Source organism: Macrotis lagotis, chromosome 5 (genome assembly GCF_037893015.1).
Source record: "Macrotis lagotis isolate mMagLag1 chromosome 5, bilby.v1.9.chrom.fasta, whole genome shotgun sequence".
Classification (NCBI taxonomy): Eukaryota; Metazoa; Chordata; class Mammalia; order Peramelemorphia; family Peramelidae; genus Macrotis; species Macrotis lagotis.
This window is the reverse complement of record NC_133662.1, coordinates 215,739,774-215,765,013: the sequence shown is the minus strand read 5'-3', so window position 1 is coordinate 215,765,013 and position 25,240 is coordinate 215,739,774. Positions and strand designations below refer to the sequence as shown.

Below are 25,240 nucleotides of genomic sequence, written 5' to 3'. Positions count from 1 at the left end.
TTCAGGTAATATTAACATGAATTCAGAGAGCTGCTACTTGGAGCCTGAAGCAGGAATTCCCTAAAAGTCACATAATTAAGGCTTTGGCTAAGTGCTAACTTTTCTAATAAACATGGCTAAAGAGAAGCAGTTGCCATCCAGAAGATTATGTTTATTGGCCTTTTCTCCCTTCTATAAGAATTTTTATTTCTAGAGTAGATATTCCACTGACATCAGTTGAAGACTCTCAACAACTTAGAAGATATTTTTTTGAGATTTATGATAGCCAAAATATTCATTAATCCCTGAATAACTTAGGGATAACACCCTTTAAACTGGGATGGCTCCCTTCTCTTACCTACCTCTTTTAAAAAACAGAACTACTTTTGCTAAAGGAGCTAGTTGTCCATTTTTAGACAAGGATTCTTAATGTTTTATGTGCCATTGCACCCCTTTTGACAGTTTGGTGAAGCCTAGGATCTCTACAGAGAAGAATGGTTCTAAATTAATAAAACAAAATACACATAATTACAATGGAAACTATACCAAAATAAAGATATACTCTCCACCCAACCACCAAGTTCATGGATCTCAGGATGAGAACCTATTTTTAGGAGGTTGCTCAGAACTTAGCATAGTGATCAACACATAGTAAGCACTTAATAAATGTTTATTGATTTGATTCAGGCTTCTCAGGAATCATGTGTTAGTTAAATCTAATCTAATAAAACAGGTAATTCACTTAATGAACCCAAGTGATTGCAAAGAGTTATTACAACTGTCCAGAGGGATCAGTTTAGCTGCTTTTCACCTAAAAAAGATGAAGCTTAGGTTTGAACTCTCACCAAAACATGATCATGAAAATTTCTTTCTAAGTAGTAAATCTGTTTATAGTATTGATTGTGACAAGTAGAATTATTCAGAAAAATGACACAAGTAATTGAATTAAAGGAAACAAGTGGGCTCACAAAACCCAAATTCTGGCTGGAGAGACAGCCTAAATGTTGCTTCTCCCCAGTGGGTTGCCTTAAATCAGTACACGTGATGCTTAAAGTTAGAAGTTGTTCAAATGTTCTCAGAAAAATTTATTTCAAAGGTAGACAAAATAGGCCTAATAAGAGATGATCTGTATAAAAAGTGTTTGATGGTTGACATTGTGAATGGACAGGACTTTCAATGCCCAGTGATAACATGGTCATTGTTGGGGATACTTTGGGTCTCAACAGGGGTTCTTTTACTAATAGTCCAATGCATTGGCAAATGTGTCAATTTTGGAGAAAAGAACTTGTCCACTTAATATTTCAATCAAAAAAGGCTATGTTGCATGATTCCTGGAAGCTTGTTTCAGCCTTGGTTTTTCCTGGGAAGCTGTTTCTGTCTCACTCAAAAGTTGCCTAATTCTCCCCTGTTAAGTCCCCTTCTAGAACAACAAGAACCTTCCTGAGCCCAGGAGAGATGGTCAGAACCAATGTTATGGAAATCAAAAAAGACTGGCAGCTCTTCACTTAGCAAAAGAGTGGGGGCATGCAGGCAGGGCAAAGACAAATCTGAAGTCCACCCATCCCCCTGAGAACACAGAGGTCTTACCTGGCTCAGAGCTGCTGCATGGCGGGGTCTAAAGCAGCAGGCAGGATTTCTTTTTAGGTTTCTTCTTTTCCACTGGTGTTTTTCTATTTATTTGTCTGACCAGGTCATAAAATATCTAAAGAAAAAAAAGAAAATGAGTAGCTAAGTTAATTAATATTTAAAAATTCATTCCACAAAAAGATATCCTTCTAGCATGCCTTCTCTTTTAAATCATTATAATAAAGGGGGTTGTCTCAGAAATGTTACAGCATGGAATATAATCCTTTGTTCCCAACCAATAAATGAATTAAAGGAAGGAGGTGTCTGGAAACTAGGAAACCATTAGACTTAACTAAATGAAATTACTAGAAATCTAACAAGAAACTTTACGCAATATGGACTCTGTTCATTTTTAAAACTTCTAATGAGGGGCAGGGAGGAGGCAAAGAAGGACTATTATTGTTGAAATGGTATGGTTAAACACCATTTCGAATTTGAAATACTGTCCAAAAAATATTTTTAGCCTAGTTTTCAGGTATTTCTGATTCGGAACATAGAATTATATTGTTTGGTTTTAATTATCACAAACAAATGGGTGATGGGAAACTAGGAAACTATCAAATTAAACAAATTGGACTGAGTTAAATGAATTCAGATAACCTGATTTTTTTCCATACACACAATTTTAAACGTCAGGACAAAATTATAACAGCATGCCCTTCTTAATTTCACAAAAGCAGAGAATTTAATTTTAATAGGCCCCATGCCTCATCAGGCAGTAGTGTAGTGTGGAGGGAACAGCCTTGGAATCAAGAAGACTACTAGTTCAAATTCTATCTCTGACACATATAATCTGTGTGACCCCAAACAAATCATTTAACTTTTCAGGGCCTGAGGCAACTATTTAAGATGACTTGCAAAGCAGGTGCAGAGTTGTATTAGATGAGGGTATTTTCTCATTAAAAGTTTCCTAAGTCAATGAAATCATAGGTCTAATAAAAGAAAAAAGTCTCAGTATGACACAGAGAAGATATTTCAACAGAGCAGAGGTTCTACTAAGTTCCTGAAGCAACATAAGCTTCAAGTCTGTGCATGAGAACAGTCTGTATGCCTACATCTCAAGGGCAACAGAGAGAACTTCAGACATGGTTATTACTAGGGGAGGAAGATTTTCAGCCACAGCAATTCAAGGATATCATATACTAACAGAGAGAGGTGGGCATCAGAAGGATGTATTCATAGAGATAAAGTCTTAGATCACTTCAATACAGAAGTCCTATTTATCAATTCCTCCTTTAAAAAAACAAATAAACACCAAATCCAAACAACCCTAAATTTGTATGTGTTTGTGTAGTGTGAGACTTTTAGTTACACTCCCCCTTATAAACACTATTTGCCCCAAGTAGGGACTCTTGAAAATGACAGGATGAGAAAGATTATTTTGCTATCTGTGTGGAGAATGTACTGGAGAGGTATTAGCCATTTGAGTCTTCCAACAACTCTGTGAAGTGGGTGGGTCATATTTAGAGAGGTAAGTAACAAGTTTTGAATTTTTTTCTTTGAAAAACCTCTTTCTACCTCAGTGCAACAGATGGTTCAGAAAATCCATGACGCTTTACTGGTAGGGAGGAGGAGGTAAAAGGTAAAGTTTAAAATTAGTGCTTTTGAAAATATGACATAACTTGCAATGATTTGAAGTTCCTTCTTATTGCTAATTGAAAGGATAAAAGGAAGATAGAATTTAAGTACTGCATTTTTTCCCTATATTCCTAAATTGGGATATCTGGATTCCATTTAGGAGGTAAGCTTTGGGATGAAATAGTAAGCTCTCCAAAAAAGTTAGAGTGCTCCTACTTGTGTAAACTGATAGGTATAGTATTAGTGATGCTGACTGAAAAACAGTTTAAGAATGTTCTTGAGGTAACTTTAATCTGTCACCAATACATCTGTTCAGATAACAGATGAAACGGTCCATTATTTGAATATTTGCACTGTCCTTTTCCAGTCTTTAGGGAGCTGGGAAGCCACACAAATTTGCTACGTATTTATTATGAGCATCAAAGTAAAATAGTCAAATCAATGATCTCTACATAGGATTCTTTTTTTTTTTTAACTTTTTGCAAGGCAATGGGGTTAAGTGGCTTGCCCAAGGCCACACAGCTAGGTAATTATGTGTCTGAGGCTGGATTCGAACTCAGGTATTCCTGACTCCAGGGCCGGTGCTCTATCCACTGAGCCACCTAGCTGCCCCTCTACAAAGGATTCTTAAGCTGTAATGAAAGAATCATAAATGATCCAGATGATTAAATTCTGAAAACAGCATGAAATTTGTGTTTTCAATCAAATTAAAATTTATATTAGTGTGTTTAATATAGTTTGCTTCAGGTCACATTTATAGATAACTAAAATTATTAGAACCTGAGGGAAGAAAAAATAAAAGTGAGTACTGTTATTAATCATGATGCCAGATATTTAGATAAAATTCTGTTAAGTCTGTGTGTTTGCCTATTGGCTATTTGTCCTCAAGAACTTTTCTTTTTTTTTTCTCAAGAACTTTTCAATAGCCATTATATTGAAGAAACATGAGTCTTAAATGGAAGACACTTCTTGCAGTTCATCTCTACTATGTTAAATATAAGAGAACTCTAACCCAGAGAGAGGGTCAGTGATTTACCCAGTGTCAGTGAGTGGTAAAATCAGGACTATAATTTTTTTCTGAAGATTATAAATAACCCTTAAGGGCCCCCCAAATTATGATTACACAATAGGAAATTTCAGAGTCAATTAATAAATACTCCGTAGTAAATAGCATATTAGGTACAGCTAAAGAAAAGCATGGCATTTATAAATTTCCTGTTTTTTATTTAAATGATTTGTTAATGCTAGTTTTCTGCAAAAGGTAAGTTTTGATATTCTTGACTGAGGAGGGAGGGAATAGACATTTGGTAAAAGATCCAAGAAATTCTGGCAAGAAAGTCAAAGTAGTAGTTTTAGATTAAGGATATCCTGGAGAGTAAAGGCAAATTATAAGCAGCATCTAAGGCAGGCCAGAAAGCAACAGTAACCTTAACCCTGGAGCCTATCCACCTAAGCACCCCATTCCTTTAAAGGGCAATGTCATAAACAGAGCCAGACATCTCAGATAACATGTCAGGCTCATTTAGCAGGACTGAGACACACATGAGCACCACTCAAACCAAGCCCTATGTGGCTGGTAAAAAGGCCTTCTCTTTTATAGATCTGTTTACTTCAAAATCAACAAAGACAGGGAGATTATCTCTCGGGTTTTTGCTTTGGTGGTCCAAATCTACATTCATAGCATCATGGAGACATATTTGAATCCATATCCATTTTTTTTTTAGGAGCACAGTCACTTCTCTCCTAAAGCATTAAGCTGTGTCTAAGGCACCTATTCTAGAAATGCCCAAGTCAACTCAAACAGCAGATTACGGACTTGGCAGAATTTGACCCCAGTACAGCGATCTTAACAAGAGCTAAATTCTAACACTAGTAGAGAGGTCAGGGACTAGAAAAGTGCTGGTGCACCTGCTGAATGATTTGAGCGAATGCCTACAGAATGATTAAGTGTATACACATATTATACAGTTTTTTCTGGAATTATGGTGTCATAGGCCAGGAGCTCTCCAAATAAGACCATGTGGTCTCCCAGAAGAAAATATGAATGGACAAATTGTAATGATCTGGTTTAAAGGACTACTTTCTCTTTACTCTCTCCCTGACTTCATAGGCAAAGAATTTATAGATGATATTTGGAAAGGAACTTATTTCAATATAAATCTTGATGGAATACTTTTGACAGAGCATTTAGTGAAATGCCATTTAGAAGACATTTAGGTCAAAGGTTAGTGAAAGCTTCTATGTTCTTTTCAACATAAATTGAGCATGAATTTATTTGTTCATTTAAGTAAGTTTTAGATAACACTCTATAAATATATAGTTTCTATAAATAAAAAATGTTCAAATTCATATTACTTAGAAAAAAGGATAATTTGAAAAGCATTGCTTTTTAAGACAAAAGAAAATGAGAAACAAATGTCTGCATATTTTAGAAGTTAGAGGTTACCTCATTAACGTTGATCTTTGACTTTGCAGAAGATTCTAAAAAGGCACAGTTACACCACTGTCTTGCTAAATTCTGACCCTGTTCTTTGCCAACTACTCGTTCATCTTCCAGGTCACATTTATTGCCAACCAAAATCATTGGAACCTGAAGGAAGAAAACACTGAAATAAGTATCAATATATTGTTATTAATCATGATGCGAGATATTTAGATAAAATTCAGTTAAGTCTGTGTGTTTGCCTTCTAATACAAGTCAATAAGAAAAGTGGAAGAGAGATATACACACACTAGTTCTACATAAGGTAATACTGAAGTGAATCCTGAAATGCTGATGTTTAGTCATTTCAGTTGTGTCCAACTATTTGTGACCCCATTTGGGGTTTTCTTGGCAAAGATACTAGAGTGTTTTGCCATTCCCTTCTCCAACACATTTTATAAGTGAAGAGATTTGCTTTGGGTCACATAGGTAGTGTCTGAGGCTGGATTTGAACTCAGGTCCCCAGACTCCAGGCCTGATACTCTGGATACTTTGGATTGAAAGCCCAACTCTTAGGCACAGAAATTTATGAATCATGATAATTAGACTCTAAACAGAAAATCAAGGGGATAAAATCTTTTAAGAATCCAATTTCTAGGGGCAACTAGGTGGTACAGTGGATAGAGCACCAGCCCTGGAGTCAGGAATACTTGAGTTCAAATCCAGCCTCAGACACTTAATAATTACCTAGCTGTGTGACCATGGGCAGGTCACTTAACCCCACTGCCTTGGGGGAAAAAAAAAAGAATTTAATTTCTTGAGATCCAAATCTCACCACCATATCTCCCCCCATTTTAAAATTCAGAAATACAATTATAGCTCAAAGACAAGCTTTTCAAGATTATTCTGCACATAGTGTAGGTCTTGGAATAGCTTAGTATTTTGGCTCAAATGTTAATTTTTAAAAATCTAACACTCAGGTTAGATGAACCACAATCCACTAAAAGAAGATCAAAGATGGTTAAAAATTATATATATATATGAATGATACTCTCAAAAGCTGTTAATTTAAAATCTTGAATTGATAATAGAAAAATTCTAAGGATATAGTTTTCTCGCAGAAGCAATAGACAGGGAAGAGGTAAAGAAAAACCAAGTGTATAGGAAATGTCTGACTACTCCTGAATTTACTCATCAACTCTTCTGTGGCATAATCAAATCCTGCACTAAAATGGAAAAACTGCAAGATGAGCAGACAGAGGGTAAATGCCAGAGAGCGAGACGAAAGTGGCTCCCAAGATACTTTAGCAAACACCCACCTCTTGCTGACCGAGAGGGAAAACACTATTAACAAAGATAGGCTCACCCCAGCGGGAAAATTCAAAATCTCCTATCAGAAATGAGCCTGACTTAAGATTAAGGGGCAAGATCATTTGTCAGGTGACTGTGCAAGGTCTCCCCTGCCCTGTCTCCTGCTCTCTGGTAACAAGCGGACCAAACTCAACTGCCTTCTCCCATGATGACAGTCATGGCTGTCCTTCTGTTAGCCTTCTCTTCTCCATGGAATGTCCCTAGTTAAAGGATGAAGCTGGAGGAAACACTGAATTTGGAGCCAGAGGACCTGGGATCCATTTCTAGTTGTCTCAGTATTGGTGTCATCATGGGTTCACTGCATTGTTTGTTCTGGGGTCCAGTTTTCTAATCTGTAAAACGGGATCAGATGAGATTTCTGTTGGGGCACCTGCTCATTCTGACCCTATGAGACAAAGGCCAGAAGTTCTTCTGTGTCCTGGCTTCTGCTGGACCTTTTAAAATTCAAAATTGAAGCAAATGCTAAATTTCTGTTAGAAGGTGGTGAAAATAAAGATGTCATTTTTTTCCCCATTCAGTTTCAGGGACCCCCGGTTAAGAACCCCAGCTCTATATGGCATGGCACTACAGGCTCATTATTTGTTCAATATGGGACTAGGAACAATTCAATCATGCTTTTCTAGAACTGCTTGCAGCCCAAATTTAAAAATCAATGTGATAGAGAATAATGAAAACAGAAAGAAAACCTGCTCGTTTGCAGTGTGATTCTTTAGATCTTTACACTTTAAATGACTCAAAACTTTTGGCCTCACGGACCAGGGTTAGGGTGAGAATCAAAGGCGACACTTTTTGTTAAGGGCTTAGTTCAGTGCCCAGCACAGGGTAATCACTTTATAAACGCATATTTCCTTCCTCCCTTTCTCCCTAATATATTTTTGTCCTACACAGACTGAGGGTAGTTTGTGGTACAGCACATAGAGCACTGGGCTGTAGTCAAGATGACATGAGTTCAAATCCTGTCTCAGATACTATTTCTTAATTGTGTGATCCCAGACAAGTCACTGAACCACAATTTGCCTCAGACTCATTTGTAAAATGGGGACAATAACAGCACAGCGCCTTGTACACAGTAAGTGCTATAAAGATAATAGTAATTATTAGTAGTAAAAGATACAAGAATAGTATGAGGGGATGGAAGCTCACTTGAAAAAATTCTAGGAAAAACATTTCATCAAAAAAAAAAAATAAACATACTTTAGGAACCTCATTAAAGAAGACAAGATTTTTACTTCTTTGTTGTGGAAGAGAAAACAAGGCTTCCAGACACAGACTTTAGCAATGCTAATGGTAGTATCTTTCTACCTCCACTTTATTTCATATAAAACAAGGCTTTAAACCTCTCCTGTGAATTAGCCACCAGAAAAAAGATAACTTATTCATTAGGTCATGGTTGCTTATGAGTCACATAAATTTTTTCCTCATGCAACATTAGCCAAGGTTAAAGATCTGAGGAGACACATGGGGATCCTATTAATAATTACACAGAACATAAAAACCATGGATATAAAAGGCAAAGGTACAGATTTTTAGTTTCTAATTTATACCAAAGAAAAATTCTTTGTAACTCAAAACAAAATGAACCTGATGTAAATTTCACTTTTGCTAAGATTTAACTAACTTAAAGAACAATGTGTTTAACCAATTGCCTAAATGTTTAATTGCCAGACAGAACTAAAATAATTATTCAGATATAAGAGAAAAAACAACATGTTTAAAATGTTAAAAGCTAGTTAATTAAAACCCTAAATAACTGAAAGAAAAAATAAGAATTGTTCCACCAATATTATTTTGATAAGCATTAATTGTACATCTAGTTTGGAGAGTTAATCACTGACTCTCCTCATGAAACCTTAACAATTCTCACCTATAGCAAGATCTCTTTTCTTCAACTCCTTTTTGTGTCCTTTAGTAGATCTAACAATTACCCTGGGGCAAATATCTGCACAGAACAATTAAACACCTTATAATACTTGATTGATCTCATCCTTCCTGGTTGTCAGGGAGTGAGTCTTATACTTTATACTCTTCAGAGCACAGAATACTTTGTACAACTGACTGACAAACAGAAACTTGCTTTTCTTATTATGGAAGGATTTTAGTGCTCAGAGGGGATCAAAAAGTTATTACTTACATCTTCTGTATCTTTAACTCGTAAAATCTGTTCCCTCAAGTCCTGTAAGTCATTAAACGTGGACTGAGCTGTAATAGAATATACTAGTGCAAACCCTTGGCCGTTCTTCATATACAGATCTCTCATTGCCGTAAATTGCTCCTATAATAAAAAAATGAATATGAAGACAATTACAAAATTTGATTTTTTTGCTGATTAACTGGAATCTTTTCTTTAATGAAAAGAGTTTAAGAATCATTCAAGTATTTCATGGCAAAGAAAATAAGACTTAACATATAGATTTTATAAACAAATCTTTACCCATATGAAATAAATATTTTTGTTTCTCATTCATGGAGAACTCTAGAGATAGAAATGTCCTTGCTTTCAGACAAGAAGTATCAAACCAATGATCTCTTATTTTTTTTAAATAGTGCATCTCTCAATTTTGGGGTATCTGCGATGGAGAATGTCATCTGTATCCAGAGAAAGAATTGTGGACTTTGAACAAAGATCAAAGATTATTACCTTTAATTTTAGAAAAATATTATCTTATTATATAATTTTGCTGTATCTCGTACTTTGTTTCTTCCTCAAGGATATGATTTCTCTCTCATCACATTCAACTTACATCAGTGCATACCATGGAAACAATGTAAAGACTAACAGACTGCCTTCTGTGGGGGGTGGGGAGAAGGAAGCAAGATTAGAGGAAAAATGTAAAATTCAAAAATAAATAAATCTTTCCAAAAAAAAAAAAGAATAGTGCATCTCCCCTTCTATACCTACCACCCCAAGACCATGATCTACCTTTTAAAAAATGAATTTAAAATGTTTGTGAAAACCACAATATATCCTGTACTTGGTCACCTTCTGAGATCTCTTCCAGCTCCAGAGTTATCATTTTATGATAGAGAAAACTCTATATATTTTCTTTTTTTCTGTAAAATTCCATGAATAGAAGAGAACTGACAACCTCCTTTGGTGGACCATACCAGTGTTTATCACCCTGACAGTCAAGAGGTTCTTATATTCAACTAAAATATCTTCTGTTTTACTCAATACCTATTTAATTTTGTTCACAAACAGAAAGTAATGCAATAATCACAGAAATTACATAGGATATGAAAAAATGAGCTTGAAAATTATTATTTAAAAAAAGAACAAAACTGTAAAGAATAAAAAGTTATGTATTGCAGACTATTTGAAAATTGACCTGCTCTGAGAACAAGTCATGTGGAAATATAACTTTGGGGGTATAGACCATATACCTTGGTCTGAGCAGAAGCTATTTCTCAGTTGCTTTGCCCCTTAGTTTCTACATTCTCAAGATTTCCTGGGTCACCATCCTACCTTGGTTCTTATGTACTTGATTCCAGTTGGTTATACTTATTCTTTCTCTTTCTGTTATTGCCACCACCACCTCCCCTGACCAAAGTCTCTGCTACCCTAAATCAGACTTCCATCTCTGCTCATTCTCAAACTTCACTACTTCTTTGGCTGCTACCCTAGTTCATTTCTGGAAGGTACATATACTCAGATTTTCTGGGTATAGATTTTTTAAAATTATATTTTATAAACAACTCTAATATTAAAGTCAGTCACCTTCTAACTTATTTATCAGCTGGTTACATAAAATAATTTGGTGGAAATAATCATTTTATTTCACTACAATTATTACAATTTATACTATGTTAAATACATTACTATGTCTGGATCTTCCCTGCAATCTAGATGCAAGGCATTATTTATTTAACTATACAACTAATAGAAATTTCATTACTACCCATAACATTATTTCTATGGAAAAATGCATTCTTAATTCTAAGCAATTAATTCACAAAGCGTAGCAACACAAACAAAAGTTGAAAAAGTATATGTATCTGAAAAAAAATGAACTACTACTGTATGTGTGGTACTGATGCAGTCAATACAACTAGAACTCTCTGGTTGATACTGAAATAAAATAAAATTTCACTCAAATCCTAAAGTGTTTTTTTTCCTTTACTTGTAAATATTTCATTAGAACTTTTTTCAGAAATGAAGTTGCTGATACAAAAAAAAAATTGCTGTTTCTTAATAAAGATGGATGACTGTGATTTCAAGTTAGATTTCTCTTAAACCTCTTAGAAAATGTTTTCTACCTAAAGAGAAGCTCTTGGAATAATCTCATACTTAAACACTTCAATTAAAAGAAAGAAAACAAGACATAAATATAAGCACAACATAAAATAATATGGTGCTATGTAAGACTTAAATACACCACAGAGGACTTAATATGTTTAAGAAAATTAAATCAGTTCTAAATTTAGGAAGATTCATTTAATTATAACAATGATTTTTTTCATGTAAGATTAATCTAATAACAACTTTAATTCAGCATCCAAGTTATTAACTCAAAGTTTCATAGAAAGATAAAAACAGCCTTACTGTTCCTGCTGTATCGAGGATTTCAAGCATACATTGTTGGCAATCAACTTCAACTTGCTAGAGAGAAAAAAAAAGGATAGGATGAGAACAAAGCAGCAACAGTCAACTTTTTACTCCATTTCCCTCCCACCCTTACAAAGTATTTTGTTTAATTATAATTTATTAATGGCTTAAGAGTCCCTTAAGATGAACCTTTTGTTCATATTCATTTGACAGGTTTCAATTAAAACTGTGTGTGTAAAATGACATTATGCACACCCCATGCAATTATTCTATTGAGTTGCATTTAGTTGTACAGAAAGTGTTCTCTCCTAATGTAAAACAGAAAGATGGATCTGGAATCACAAAACTCTAACATTCACAGACTCCTTTCTCTCTGTCTCTCTCTCTCTCTCTATCACACACACACACACACACACACACACACACACACACACACACACAGAAGGAAATCTAACAACACTAACAGTTACACAAATCCCTACTTCTTATGAGGAAAGGTAGCACCAAAGTGACCTAAGAAAGATTCAAGTAATATATAATTAATTTATAAGAGTAGAATTATTCCGTAATTTTCTAAATTTAGTTACTGCAAAACTTCACATATTTTATTTTGATAAGAGATGTCAATATTCTATTATCATTTCCACTCATTGTAGATTTACTTCAGGAAAAATTTGGCATTCTACAACCACATAATGACAACTTCCTAAAGAACTTCTCTTTCCTGTTTGTAGAAAAGTGACCTCTGGTTTGAACACTCCTCTCTTTTAACCCATTCTCCTTTTCCCTCCCTCATATTAACATGAAAATGGGAGAAAAATAGGTAAGATTGTCATAGGCCTTTATGGATACACAATATAGCCTTTGTCATGGCCAAACTCATAGCTCTTTATGTTTAAAGGAGACAAGGTAAAATTTTTGTAGTCATACATATAACAAAATAAATTAAAGTGGTTTTATAATAATTTTCATTTCAAGCATGACAAGTAAATTTAAATGATGAAAAAAATTTTTTTTTAATTTTAAACCAGGAAGAAAAAGGTAAAAATAAAAAGCAGATCTACTGTAAAAATGCTGAAGTACTTTCCCTTCCACATAGAAATTTCTTCAGAAAAATGTTAATATTACCATAATTTTAAGGTTTGTCTTTCTACTGAATATTTATAATATAGCTTTAATACAGTAATGAACCTCTTAGAAAGTTGTAAGAGGGAATAGATCTATGAACTTAAGAAAGTTTTACATATTTAAAAATATACTTATGACTCATGCAGAGAATTTATATGTAGTTTAACAGTAACTTGTTTTTAAGCAACAATTTCAAATTATAAGGAAATTAGTGACATTGTTTAGACAAGTTTCATAGCTTACCTTTCTATAGGAGTCTTCTATTGTAGGGTCATATTTTTCAACAAAGATTCCTTGGACAAACTGTACTGTCTAAGAAAACACAAGTGGAAAAAAGTTTAGCATTTGAGAATCAAATATCTCAACAAAAGTAAACAGCTAAAGAGAATCACAGTTCAATAAAATCACAATTTAAAAAGTTTTTACAGTTCTTTCATTTCTTAAGCTTATATACTATGACATCAATTACTTATAGTATTAGAGTAAGATAAATTTAGGGAAAACTTCAAAATATAGCATATTTCAAAAAGAGGATAATATATAAATATTCAATGAAATCATTTGAGTCAACATATTTAATCAAGGAATTGATGATCTGTTTCATCAGAAAGATAATTCTGGGCAAGGAGGATAATTAATTATGTAACAAACAGGATCTCTATATCATCCTTAAACTCATGCCTCTATAGTACTACTCTGTATGACCAAAGGACAACTCTGAAAATTAGAAGACACAATAATGATAATTACTTTTAAGTCACATCCCATAGTAAATTTCACTTGGTTTAACTCTGACCATAAAAACTGAATATCACTTCACTATTCAACAGCAGCGAAAACATTTAAATGATCAACAATACTGCCACCTCTATATGTGAAAAATCTAATAATATAGTAAGAAAAATTAATATTACATGAATGAGTACATATTACATACAAGAAAAACAAAAACTCACTTCTATGAATTCCCTTCTTTACATTTTAATCTTAATACACCTACAGTGCTCTCATATCTGCTAATTTCAAAACTATTTTTGAATGAGTAAAAACCAGGACAAATAAACCAATTAGCCTTGTTTAAAGCCTTAAAATATTGTTTAAAAGTTAACTGCACTGTTTTTAAATGAACCTTTTCTCGATAATTAATAATTATTAATAAATAATAAATAATAATCTCGATAATTCTTATTGAATACTAGGTTGGAAACAAAGTATTTCCTATTTTAAGCAAATGAAAAAAATATATAGATTATAAAACTTTCCTCTGATAGCTTTAAGAAATTCTCCTTTTTCTAATAGGTTAAATATCCTCATATCCCATCTCACAAAGAAGAATATAAACTTTCTCTTGAGTAGTCATTACTTTTCAAAGCAATCTTCTTCTACCTTTACTTTGTAGGTATTTGATCATTTTTTCATGCACTTGGATGAATTATTATCCATCTCCTACCCTCTTGATATGGATATCCTTCAAGACTCAATTCTGGGACCTCTCTCTCAGCAAATAAAGTTTTGCTGCCTTGTTCTCTTGTTCTCCTCCCTATTCCCATCTAGGCCATAAACCATGTTCTCAGTTTCCTTGCCTCCTTTCAATTCTGGAGGATCTTCTACTAGTGAATCCCTTGCCCCACTGTTCAGTGAGATGAATTGTCATCCCATCCCTGACCCCTCCTGGGCTACTGCAACTTTTCTGGTTAGATCACTTTAATTTACATTGTAACTAGTTTGTTAGCCTATAAATTCCTCCACTAGAATATTTCTGCCTTGCTTTGTACCCCTAGTGCTTAACACAGAGCCTTGGCTTATTGACTAAGAATCCTGCCACTAAAACCATGGATTACTCTCACTTTCCACCTTCACTTCTATTCATGTAGTGCTGAATGGAACTAGAAGAAATCGAACCCAAGACAAATGAGAACACAACAAATATGATATATAATCTCAACAGGGACCTCACTATAGCAAGACAACCTTAACTCCTCCTTATTTAAGTTTATCCCATCCAAGGGGTCATTTCAAACCTCTTCTCCCCTCCTCAGGCCTCCTGTTCCCAATGTTCTGAGTTGAAGATCTAGTCTCAACCATTACTGAGAAGAGACCTTTTCCGTGAAATCTCTCTTCTCATGAAAATTGCTTGACAAAAGTTCCCATTATCACATTTTTACTTTTGTCCCTGGTAAAGAGTTGTTGTTTCTCATGAGTGCCAATTTCTCTACATGCATCAATTCTCCCTTCCCTGAAATTTTACTTTTTCCCTATCAACTGGTTTCTTCCCTACATGTTCTAATCTCCTCCATCCTTAAAAAAGCCTTCAGTAGATCCTACTATTGTCTTATAGCTCTCCTTTTCTTCTCTACTAAACTCCTGGAGAAAATAATCTATATTCAATGGTTCTACTTCCTTGCCTCCTACTGACTCAACCCTTTGCCATTTGCTTTCAGCTTCCATCTCTCAACTATTTCTTTTTCCATGTTACTGATGATTTAACTGCCCAGTCTGATAGCCTATCTAATCTTCAATCCTCAGCCTCTTGACCTCTCTGCAGCATCTGACTTCAGGAGATTTGAGAAAAAGAATTCTCTCCTTGCTTTATTTTTATCAGGTCACAGCTTTCTCAGTTTCCCTGGGTTGATTTTCATCCATCTCATGCTGTGAGTGTTCCTCAAGGCTGCTCCAGACTTCTTTACTCCTTCCTTCTATGCAGTGATCAACTCTCATTGGTTTAGTTATCTCTGGCAAATTACGGTCACACATCTACAATTACCATCAAATTGGCTTCCTGAAAGGCATTTTCAACTTAACATATTCAAAACTGAACTAATTCTCTTCTTCCTTAAATCCAATTCTATTCAAAATCTCCCTATCAATCAGTAGCAGCCTTCAAGTTACCCAGATTCACAATCCTGTCATTCTACTGCTAATTACCTGTTTTACTTCATTGGAATGGCCAACCCAGGTCTGGACCCACAGAATATTTCACTCAGACTCTTCCAGACCGGATGCAGGTCTGGACATTGCATTCTCCTCCTCAATAAACTCCCCCCTCCCCAAGAGGATAAACTCCTCTTTTGGGGTTTTAAGGTACTTCCTAAACTGGCTCCAAGTTCAACATCTATTCATCTGCTTGCTTTCTACACAGTAAGTATATCAGTCATACTGATATACTTACTGTTCCTCACATAACATTCATCTCTGGCCTTCAAATCTCTGCCTCGTGGAATCTATTTCTTTCAGGTCTCTGCTTCACTTTCTACATGAAATGATTCCTGATCACTGTTTGTTAATGTGCCCTTCAACTGACCTTGTATTAACTGATTCATATGTGGGTTGTCTCTCTAACATAAGCTCCTTGATAGCAAAGATGGTTTCACTTTTAGTTTTTGATGCCAGATGCTTAGCCCAGTCCTATGTAGAGAGGCACTTAAATGTTTGCTGATTGATGGTCTTATCTATTCCTATATAAAGGATCAACCCTACACTGATGATTCCTCAAGTTTAGATATCCAATACTAATATATCTAATGAATTTCATTTTTATATCTTGAACTGGCTATCCTTTAGACATTTCAGATCTATCACCCTTTCTCTGCCTCTGAATCCTCTTCCAGGTTATGTCTTCTAACATGAGCTATCTCTCATGTTCAGTCCTAGACTCTATAACTTCACTTGGTGATTCCATAAGCTCCCATTGATTTAATTATCACCTCTATTCTCAAATTTACTCATTCTGTCCTAAACTCTCAGCTGACTGTCAATCTCACATCTCCAAACTGCCTTTCAGGCATCTCAAACAGGGCATCCAGTAGACATCTTAAACTTAGTATGTTCAAAACTGAGCCCACTATCTTTCCCTCTAAATCCCCCAGCATTCCCTTGTCCTTTTTAATTCTAGGGTCTTTCCTCTGTTCATTATTGCCTTTATTTCCTGTACAAAAATTGCTTTATATTTTTTTGTATTTTGTCCCCCCTCCCCCCATTAGACTGGTGCTCCTTGAAGGCAGGACTGTTTCTTCACCTCTTTTTTCTTTCCCAGCACTTAGCAAAATAGTTGATACATACTAGGTCCTTAATGAAAGTTTATTGATTAATTGGGTCCCTTCCCTGCCCCCCATTCCTTAACTCAAAACTACACTAATTTTTACCTTTCTTTTCCTGCTAACTGATTAACCAGTCCTTCTTGCTAAGATCAATTTCTCTCCCTCAATTTTCATCTTTCTTGTACATTTCAGCAACTCTTCTCTCCTGTCCATCATGTCACCCCCTCTAATCATCCATTTTTTACTACTGACTTTTCCTACAGTCCTTTACTCATTTTACAGATGAAGAAACCAAGCAGAGGAAAATGACTTGCCCAAAGAGGTAATGGACCTTGAATTTGAGCCCAGATCTATCCTTTTTTTTTTTGAAAGGCAAATGGAGTTAAGTGGCTTGCCCAAGGCCACACAGGTAGGTAATTAGTTAAGTGTCTAAGACCGGATTTGAACCCATGTACTCCTGACTCCAAGGCCCATGCTTTATCCACTGTGCCACCTAGCCGCCCCCAGATCTATCCTTTTAAAAAACAAACAAAACCTAACCTGCACTTGACCCTGCCCTCCCACTTCAAGGTATTAGCATCCCTCTCTCCTTTTTTCATTGCCAAGCTCCTAGAAAGGATTCTCTACACTTCTTACACCTAATTCTCAATCCCTTAAGATTTAGTTACTGAACCCATCAGTGGATGTGGTTATCAATATTCTCTTAAATATTAAATCTTATCAGTTTTTCTCTTTAGTCCTCATTCTCCTTGATATAGTTGTAGTTTTAGATACTGCTAAACAAGTTTTCCTTCTGACACTTTCTCTTCCCTTGGGTTTAATGCCAATGTTCTTTCCTATCTCACCTACCTGCCTGACCTTTTCTTTTCAGTGTCTGGATTATCATTGAGCTTCTCCTGACCCTTCAGGGAAGGTATATAATCAGTTTCTAGTTCAATGCAAATGACACCCACATTTATGTCTCCAGTCTCAATTCCTCCACTAAACACAGTTCCACATCATCAACTGGCAGTTGGCAGTCTTTCTCCCAAATGTCCAACAAAATAAAAGTCATAATCTTCCATTCTAATCTTACTAGCCCTCCAAATGTCCTTATTTCTTCAGGACATTACCATCCTCCTAATTAACTAGATTCATAACCTGGGGGTCATCCTTAACTCTTTCTTATGCCTCATACTCACCTCAAATCTACTTCCACAATTTATCAAAGCCTTCTCTATCCTCACAAAGTGATCATTGTAATAGCAGAGGTAAGGGGTGACAAGCCTGCATTAGGATATAATGCTTGTCTGTGTAGAGAAGAGGATGGAGGGGGTGACTCTTCTTAAAAAAAAAAAAAAACAATGCTACTCTGTTTCCTTTTTTACCTATCCTGCTTCTTCTGAAATCAAATTTACTATTCGAGAACTAAAGTCTAGTCATGTGTGTTTTCCCATAAGTGTGCAATGGTACCTATGGCATCAAATTTGTTTTCCTCTGTTAAGGCTTACAGTTCTTACTTATTACCTATACTGTGCATTATGTACAGATATCTGTTGGCTCCTTTCTTGGACATTATTTACTGTAAATTCCTAGGACCAGTCCTATTCTACACACTACATTCTATTTACTACATACAAGATCTTTTTTTTGGGGGGGGACATAAATACTATTTTCTTTGTTCTCTTCCTTTTCTATTTTAAAAACTACCTGATAACCAGTATAGATAGATTTTTGGACTTGCAATCAGAAGTCCTGGATTACATCTCACACTTAGAAGGTATGATTCCAAGAAAGTTATTTCACCTCTCTGTGCCTTACATTCCACATCTGAAAAATGAAAAGGTTGGATTTGATGACCACTAAGATCACTTTCAGCTTTCAGTCTAAAACTTTATAATTATATTTTTCAGGACTACAGGCAAACATACTTTTAGTAGCCTCTTTTGGGTTTACTTCATCAACTGCTGAAAAACTTATCCTTGTTATCTTTTAAATCAAGAACATAGGTTCACAAATCTAGAGCTCAAAGGGACCTCAGAGGAGGAAACTGAGACCCAGGGAGGTCAAGTGACTCTTCTGAGGTCTCACAAATAATAAGCATCAGAAGTGGAATTTAAACTCAGGTCCTCAGACTCTATAAATGAGTCTGTTGGAGCCATGTTCCAGAAGTACTTTATGAATTAAATAGGATAATTGTGAGTTAGCTTAAGAACCTAATTACTAGCTATAACTTATTTCTACAGGGAAATGTTTGTGAATTCCAAGCAATAAACTTCAGACAAATATGTAAAACACTGCCCATTTTAGGTTGAGGACTATAAATCAAGGCAACACTCTCCCAGGGAAATGTCTCTCAAATGGCGCTGTGATGTAGCACAGGAAGTTGTACCTCCCACAGTACATGGTAGAAGTGTCCTATGCCTTCAAGGATGCAAGAACTGAGGTCAAAGTAGCTCCTTATCATTCCCAACTGCTAAGCTTTTTCATCTTCTGGTCAATCATTTATTGAGAGTCTGCAGTATGTAAGACATCAGGCTGGTGCTGGCTAGACAAAGACAAAAAATGACTAACTCCTGTCCTCATCCTTACATTCTTCAGTCTTTCTTCTTCCCTGTGTTAATCTATTCTTTGTGGACAATCCACCAGCCTCCCTTTTCTCTAGGCTTCTCTTCAGTTTCCTGCTGCTTCTTTCACATTTGCAGACTTCAGTTTAAGGATGGATTGTAGCTGTACCAGACAATTGGAAGCTTTCTTATTTCCAAGTGATAAACAGATCACAATGCATCAAGGCATCCCCCTCAGGTCACTGGTTTCTTCTATGGTGCTAATTTGTTGGGGTTTTTTGCTGCAAAAGAAGTTTTCTCTACTATATTTCAAATCAATGAAAATATTTCAATATCCAAGTATTCCTTTCATCCTGTCCTGTTCCCCAAAGATAACTTATGTTTTTTTAAAAAATGAAATCTGTTATACACATACCAGATTTTAACCTATGAAGAATAAGGATATAAAAGCAGCACGAATATACAATATCTTCTTCATAAAATGCCACAAAGATCATCTACCAGAACTTAATTACACTTAAGAAGAAAGCAGTGCAAAACAAAAGTAGGTGGTTTCCAAGACCCTCAATTCTCACTTCTTTCAGTTTAGGTTCCTACTCTGCATTGTGATGGGAAGGCCCAATCCTATTTCCCTGCATAATACAGGAACTCCCATTCTCATCTGCACAAAAAATGTGACCTCAGTTTATTTCTGTCACTTACTGTAACATCAGAAATGGCTACACAAAACTAATATAGTTTATATAGATGCCACTACTATCTCATTTCAAATTTATGCAGTTTCTCCTGTTTTATGAATGAATGCTAGGTATAGGGAACCTCCCACTCAAAAACTTGATCCATCATTCAGCTTAATTTATCTAGGTCTCCTTGGCAAGTACCAAGAGGAAAATATACTTATTGATGCCTGCAGTTTGAAAATGCAAAATAGCTTTCAATACCCTTATGAAAATTACTAAAATGGAATAAAATGAGGATGCTGCTCCCCCCCAAAAATCTCCACCTTTAGCCTCTTTATTTTATCTTTCCCTGTTTGTCTCTATGTCCCTTTGCTCCTCTCCCACTCCCACTAGTATATAGAAACATGTCTTTCCTAGCAACATCACTACCTAGAATATAACCAAGAACTAAGAAATATGTTTTAAAAAGGCCTGTAGAAAGCCAAAATAGACTGAGAGGCAATAAGGTAGAGTGGAAAGGGTGGATTTAGGGTAAAGAAGCCCAGAATTCAAACCTAGGCCCAAACACAAACCATCTGTATGATCTGGTGAGTCAGACCACATCTCTGTGGTCTTTCTTATGTGAGATGAACAAATTATACTTTTCTCAGTTTTCTATGAAAAAGTATTTTATAGCCTTAAAACAGTATATAAAGGTCAATCCCTGTTGTTGTTACAAAATCTATTAATTAAACAGAATGTAGTTTACCCACATGAAAGGTCCCTCAACTCCAGGGTCTATTTATTCAAACACATTTTGATTGAGCTTAGCTATCTAATTTCCCAGTCTACAAAAAATTAAAATGAATTGAGTGTCAGTCAGGAAGAGCAAAGTAGCAAGAAGATGGAGAAAGAGGCACTAACAGCAATAAGATATGATAGCTGACAACAAGGAAGAGACAGGAAAAAACTATTTAAATGGTTAAATTTTTTTTTGAACAATTTCAGTACTTAAAATATTAAGCACCACAACCTGCATTTGGGCATACCTGATTCTCTAATAAAACAAGAGAAATGCAGCATTACTGAATAAAATGAGTATATTTGTTACCTTGAGGGTCTTATTGACTACAGCTCACCATACTGCTTTGCAGAACACATGTTGAGCTGGAAGACTTTGTCCTTTCAGCAGCTCCAGAGCCCTCCCCATGAACCCTGCCATCCTAAAGAAAAGGGCCTCACATGGTCCAGTACACTGAGGCTCTACAGGCAAACTTCACTCTAACCCTTTCCCCTCCTCTTGCAAGTTGCACTGCTACAATGTCATGGCCTCTCTGTCTAACTCTGTTAAACCTCTTCTAGTTCTACAACAATACTCAAATCAATATTCCCATTATATAGATTTACTCTCTATGGTTCCCTTCATCAGTTCCTGTAACTTTCCAAACCAATATGCACATCCCTAGCAAACACTTCTCTTTACTTGTGGTCTCTATCTAGTATTAACAGTTAGCATTTATACAGCACTTGAAGGTTTGTAAAGCACTTTGTGTTATTTCATTTGATCCTCACAACAACCCTGTAAGGTAGATCCTATTACTATCCCCATTTTACAGTCGAGGAAACTGAGACTCAAAGACTTGTCCCCTAATCACACAGCTGTGTCTGAGGCAGGATTCAAATTCAAGTCTTCTAGGCTCCAAGTCCCATATTAACTGCCATCCCATTAGATACTTATTTGACTGTAAGCTACTTGAGAACAGAGACTGTTTTTGCCTTTATACTTAGCATAGAATTTGGCACATAATGGTTAAAATGCTTTTTCATTCATTCATTCATTCATTCATTCATTCAATAGAGATTTGTGTTTCTAGTTCTTAATTTATATTTGTTTTTTTAAAACTACTATAGTGCTTAAATCATTTATTCCATTGGGAATAAATGATTTATTCCATTGGGAATTAAGATCTCTTGGTTGAAACAAAAGCAAAAAACCTTTCCTTCTTGCTTTATAGTGACTAAAATGACAACATTATCCCATATGAGTGTGTATTTATGAAACTCATTTACTACCAGGATTATGCTTACTGGTTAAACAATTAACTCACCAAAGCAGACTTCCCCACGCCTCCTGAACCAAGGACCACTAGCTTGTACTCACGCATGATGTGGTCTGTTCAAATGCTGATAATCTGAAAAAGAAGAGGAATACCTAAGGATGAAAAATAAACAAATTAAAAATAAATTACTATCACATTAAGTAATTGCACTTTCTGTTAGCAGACTAAGAGGAGACAGCACATGTGGAAAACTACACCTAGCCAGACATGTGTGGCACAGTGGCTAGAGTGCTATGACTGGACACAAGAAGTCCTGAGTTCAAATTGTGACCTTCCTTCCTAGCCATGTGTCCATCTGCCTGGGTTTCCTCAACTGTCAAATGGGCATTACAATAAGAGTATTACCTCCCAGGGCTGTGGTAAGAATTAAATGAAATACTACTTATAAGGTGCTAAGCATAGTGTCTGGCACACAGTAGGTACTACATAAATATGAACATTAACAATTTAGAGTATTGTTTTTTGTAATAAATTGGTTTATTTTATTTTGTTGTTGTTTTTGCAAAGCAATGAGATTAAGTGACTTGCCTAAGGTCACACAGGCAATTAATGTCTGAGGCCAAATTTGAACTCAGGTCCTCCTGACTCCAACTGCTGGTGCTCTATCCACTGTGCCACCTAGCTGTCCCAATTATGATTATTATTACAACACTGCATGTAACAAATTCCAAAGAGGCCTATGATTTACTGCTCTAAAGATTAACCATCTAACTGAAGAGCACTAATCAATTTAACCTGCAAAAATGTTCTGTCAAGCAAGATTAAACCAACAAGACCTCATCTTTAATCATAGATTCAATTCTAAGATAGTAATACATTTACTAGATAATACAAATGCTTGTTAAGAACCTTTCACATAAGCTAGGATTTGCTCAAAATATAATCTACTAGCTTTCTTTAAAATTCCTTGAAACAACTGAAGATTGTTTTTGGAGACTGAAGTTGGAGAGTGATCAATATAATCAAGGCTATTATATCTGGCAATTCTTTTGTGGATAGGTTGGAACACACAAGGGTTTTCTGAGGATGAGGGAGACAAGTGTTTGTAGGTAGCAGGGAAGCATCCAGCAGACAGTGAGAGACTGAAGACAAGTGAGAGAGTGGGGATGATAGAGGACAATATACTAGAGAAGTTCAGATAAATAGGATGACTTGGGTATATACAGAGGATTTCCCTGACAAGGAAAAGAGCCACTTCTTCATGTGAAACAGGAGTGAAGGAGATAGCGGAAGAAGGCATCTGAGTAATGTAGGATGATGAGGAAGACAGAAATGGAAACTCTCAGCAAAAGTTTCTTTTTATATCCCCCAATAAAATATGAGGCAAAATTTTCAGCTCAGAGGATGTGGGGAAGGGGAGCTATGAAAGATGTGAAGGATAAAAAAGTTTGGAAAAACTGCTATGGTTAGTGAGATAGTGAATTAATTAGAGATTTAAAAGGCTTGCCCTGTATTAACTGCCCTCACATTACATAAATTTGTACTGGACACAGGCAGTACAGTTTCATGATTTTCTCCATCTCTGTTCAGTAGCACTTGTGAAGGAACAAAGGTTGGTGGGAGTAATTCAAGGCTAAGGATTGGCATAGTGAAGTCAGCTTAATATGATAAAGAAGCAAGGGACTTAAGATGACAGAGAATGTAGAATTGAACGGGTGCAGAGGGCACAAAGCAGAGTTTCCAAATTCGTGAACATGTATGAATGATGGTAAGATCAAGAGTATAACTAAGTGGGATAAAGGAATCATGGGAAATGAGTGAGTTGAGGAACAGTGAAAGGTGAGATGTTTGAGAAGTATCAATACATATCCTGAGGGCAGGATTTGGAAAAAAAGATTGTAAGCAGACCTCATCAAAGAAGGAAAATGTCCTGGAGGTCAGTATACAACCACTTCCAGAATCTGGATTGGTGGTAGATATGGACTGAGTAAACCTCAGAGATGGAAAGGTTACTGAGTAATAGTGGTAGAGAGACCTAGAAGTGGCAATGGCAATAAAGAGTATTTCCAACTCTTCCCACCTTTAAGTGGGAGTGGCTAGAGGTGGAGGGGACTGGGAATAAAGTTCAGCTAGGATAGAAATGGCAGCCTTGGGGGTTACAACACCAAAAGGGAGCCAGAAAACCAGTTAGAAGATGGAAGGAATAGAAAAGGAAAGGAAAAGATTTAATATGAAAGCGAGCTTGTTGCCTATGAGGCAGACAAAAAGGGCATAGGAGGCAGACTAGATAGCCACTAAAATTTCTTTCATCTCTAAATCTATCTTATAAATCTTGACTCTGTCATTGAATGACTAGTCCTTTCTAGGTCTTAAATTTCTTCTATAAAACTTGAGGGAAAGACTAAATTTCCAGGGTTGCTTCAAGGGCTAAAGTCTATAATTCTATCATATTTTCTTTCTAAAGGGGTTACTACTAACTCATGACTGCCAAGTTAGAAACCACTGTGTTCTTCCAAGTAAATCCTATGCCTTTTTATGGAAATCTTTCTTGATCTCTGTACTCACAATACAGGACTAGAAAATTTCTCTTTCTATTCAAAATTTCCCTACAAATAAGGAGAACTATGAATTCAGCAATAAACATTTTACAATTTTACATTTTGAGTCACATTTGTTTCCCCCTACTACTAATGAAGAACAAGCAAATAAGTTTTATCATTTTTTTCTTTTTATAAAAAAACTATATTCAATGACACCATGTGTTGAGATATTTACCTTTAGAAAACATAAGATGATTCTTTTAAAGAAAATCACCCCCAATTTTGGCTTTACTTCAGTATGCTTTTTAGTGGGAAAGTAAGAAACAATATTTTCTTTTAGACTAGTGAATCTGCAGTGAGATACCTATTATAACAAAATAAACTATAACCTCTTGAAAATTAATAGGAAAATTGCAGTTTGGAAAAGAAATTTTTGTTTGGAACCAATTCAAATAGACACTGATAAAGCTATTTTGGAACTATTTAAATGACTAACCATTATTAAGGGTTCACTATGTGCCAGATAGTCCTTGTTCTCAAGGAGTTCATATTCTAATGGGGTAGACAACATGTTAATAGGTACATAGAAGAACTACACAGAGTATCTGGAAAGTTCAATTAAGAGAAGATGGGAGTGTTTAATAAGATCTCCTTTGGGGCAAGCTATGCTCAAAGTACAGATTCTTTAACTCTGGGGGTGTTACATGTATGCATTGTAGCCCACACATGTATATGCTGGTTGTAGGCACGC

The 25,240-nt window shown here is 35.6% G+C and overlaps 1 protein-coding gene across 3 annotated transcripts in view; it reads right to left on the bottom strand.

The window, feature by feature from the left end:
• RAP1A (RAP1A, member of RAS oncogene family) overlaps window positions 1-25,240 on the bottom strand; it is an 80,917-nt gene that overhangs the window by 3,796 nt on the left and 51,881 nt on the right. For 2 of the 3 annotated variants that reach the window (XM_074188431.1, XM_074188430.1), the window contains exons 2-7: window positions 21,998-22,081; window positions 12,891-12,959; window positions 11,517-11,573; window positions 9,108-9,248; window positions 5,630-5,773; window positions 1,567-1,681 (exon numbers count right to left, since the gene is read on the bottom strand). In XM_074188431.1, coding sequence (XP_074044532.1) covers window positions 1,595-1,681; window positions 5,630-5,773; window positions 9,108-9,248; window positions 11,517-11,573; window positions 12,891-12,959; window positions 21,998-22,054 — 555 coding nt within the window. In that variant the 5' untranslated portion in view covers window positions 22,055-22,081 and the 3' untranslated portion in view covers window positions 1,567-1,594. Of the gene's footprint in view, window positions 1-1,566; window positions 1,682-5,629; window positions 5,774-9,107; window positions 9,249-11,516; window positions 11,574-12,890; window positions 12,960-21,997; window positions 22,102-25,240 lie in introns of those variants that run through there. The other variant, XM_074188432.1, reaches the window with a different exon arrangement.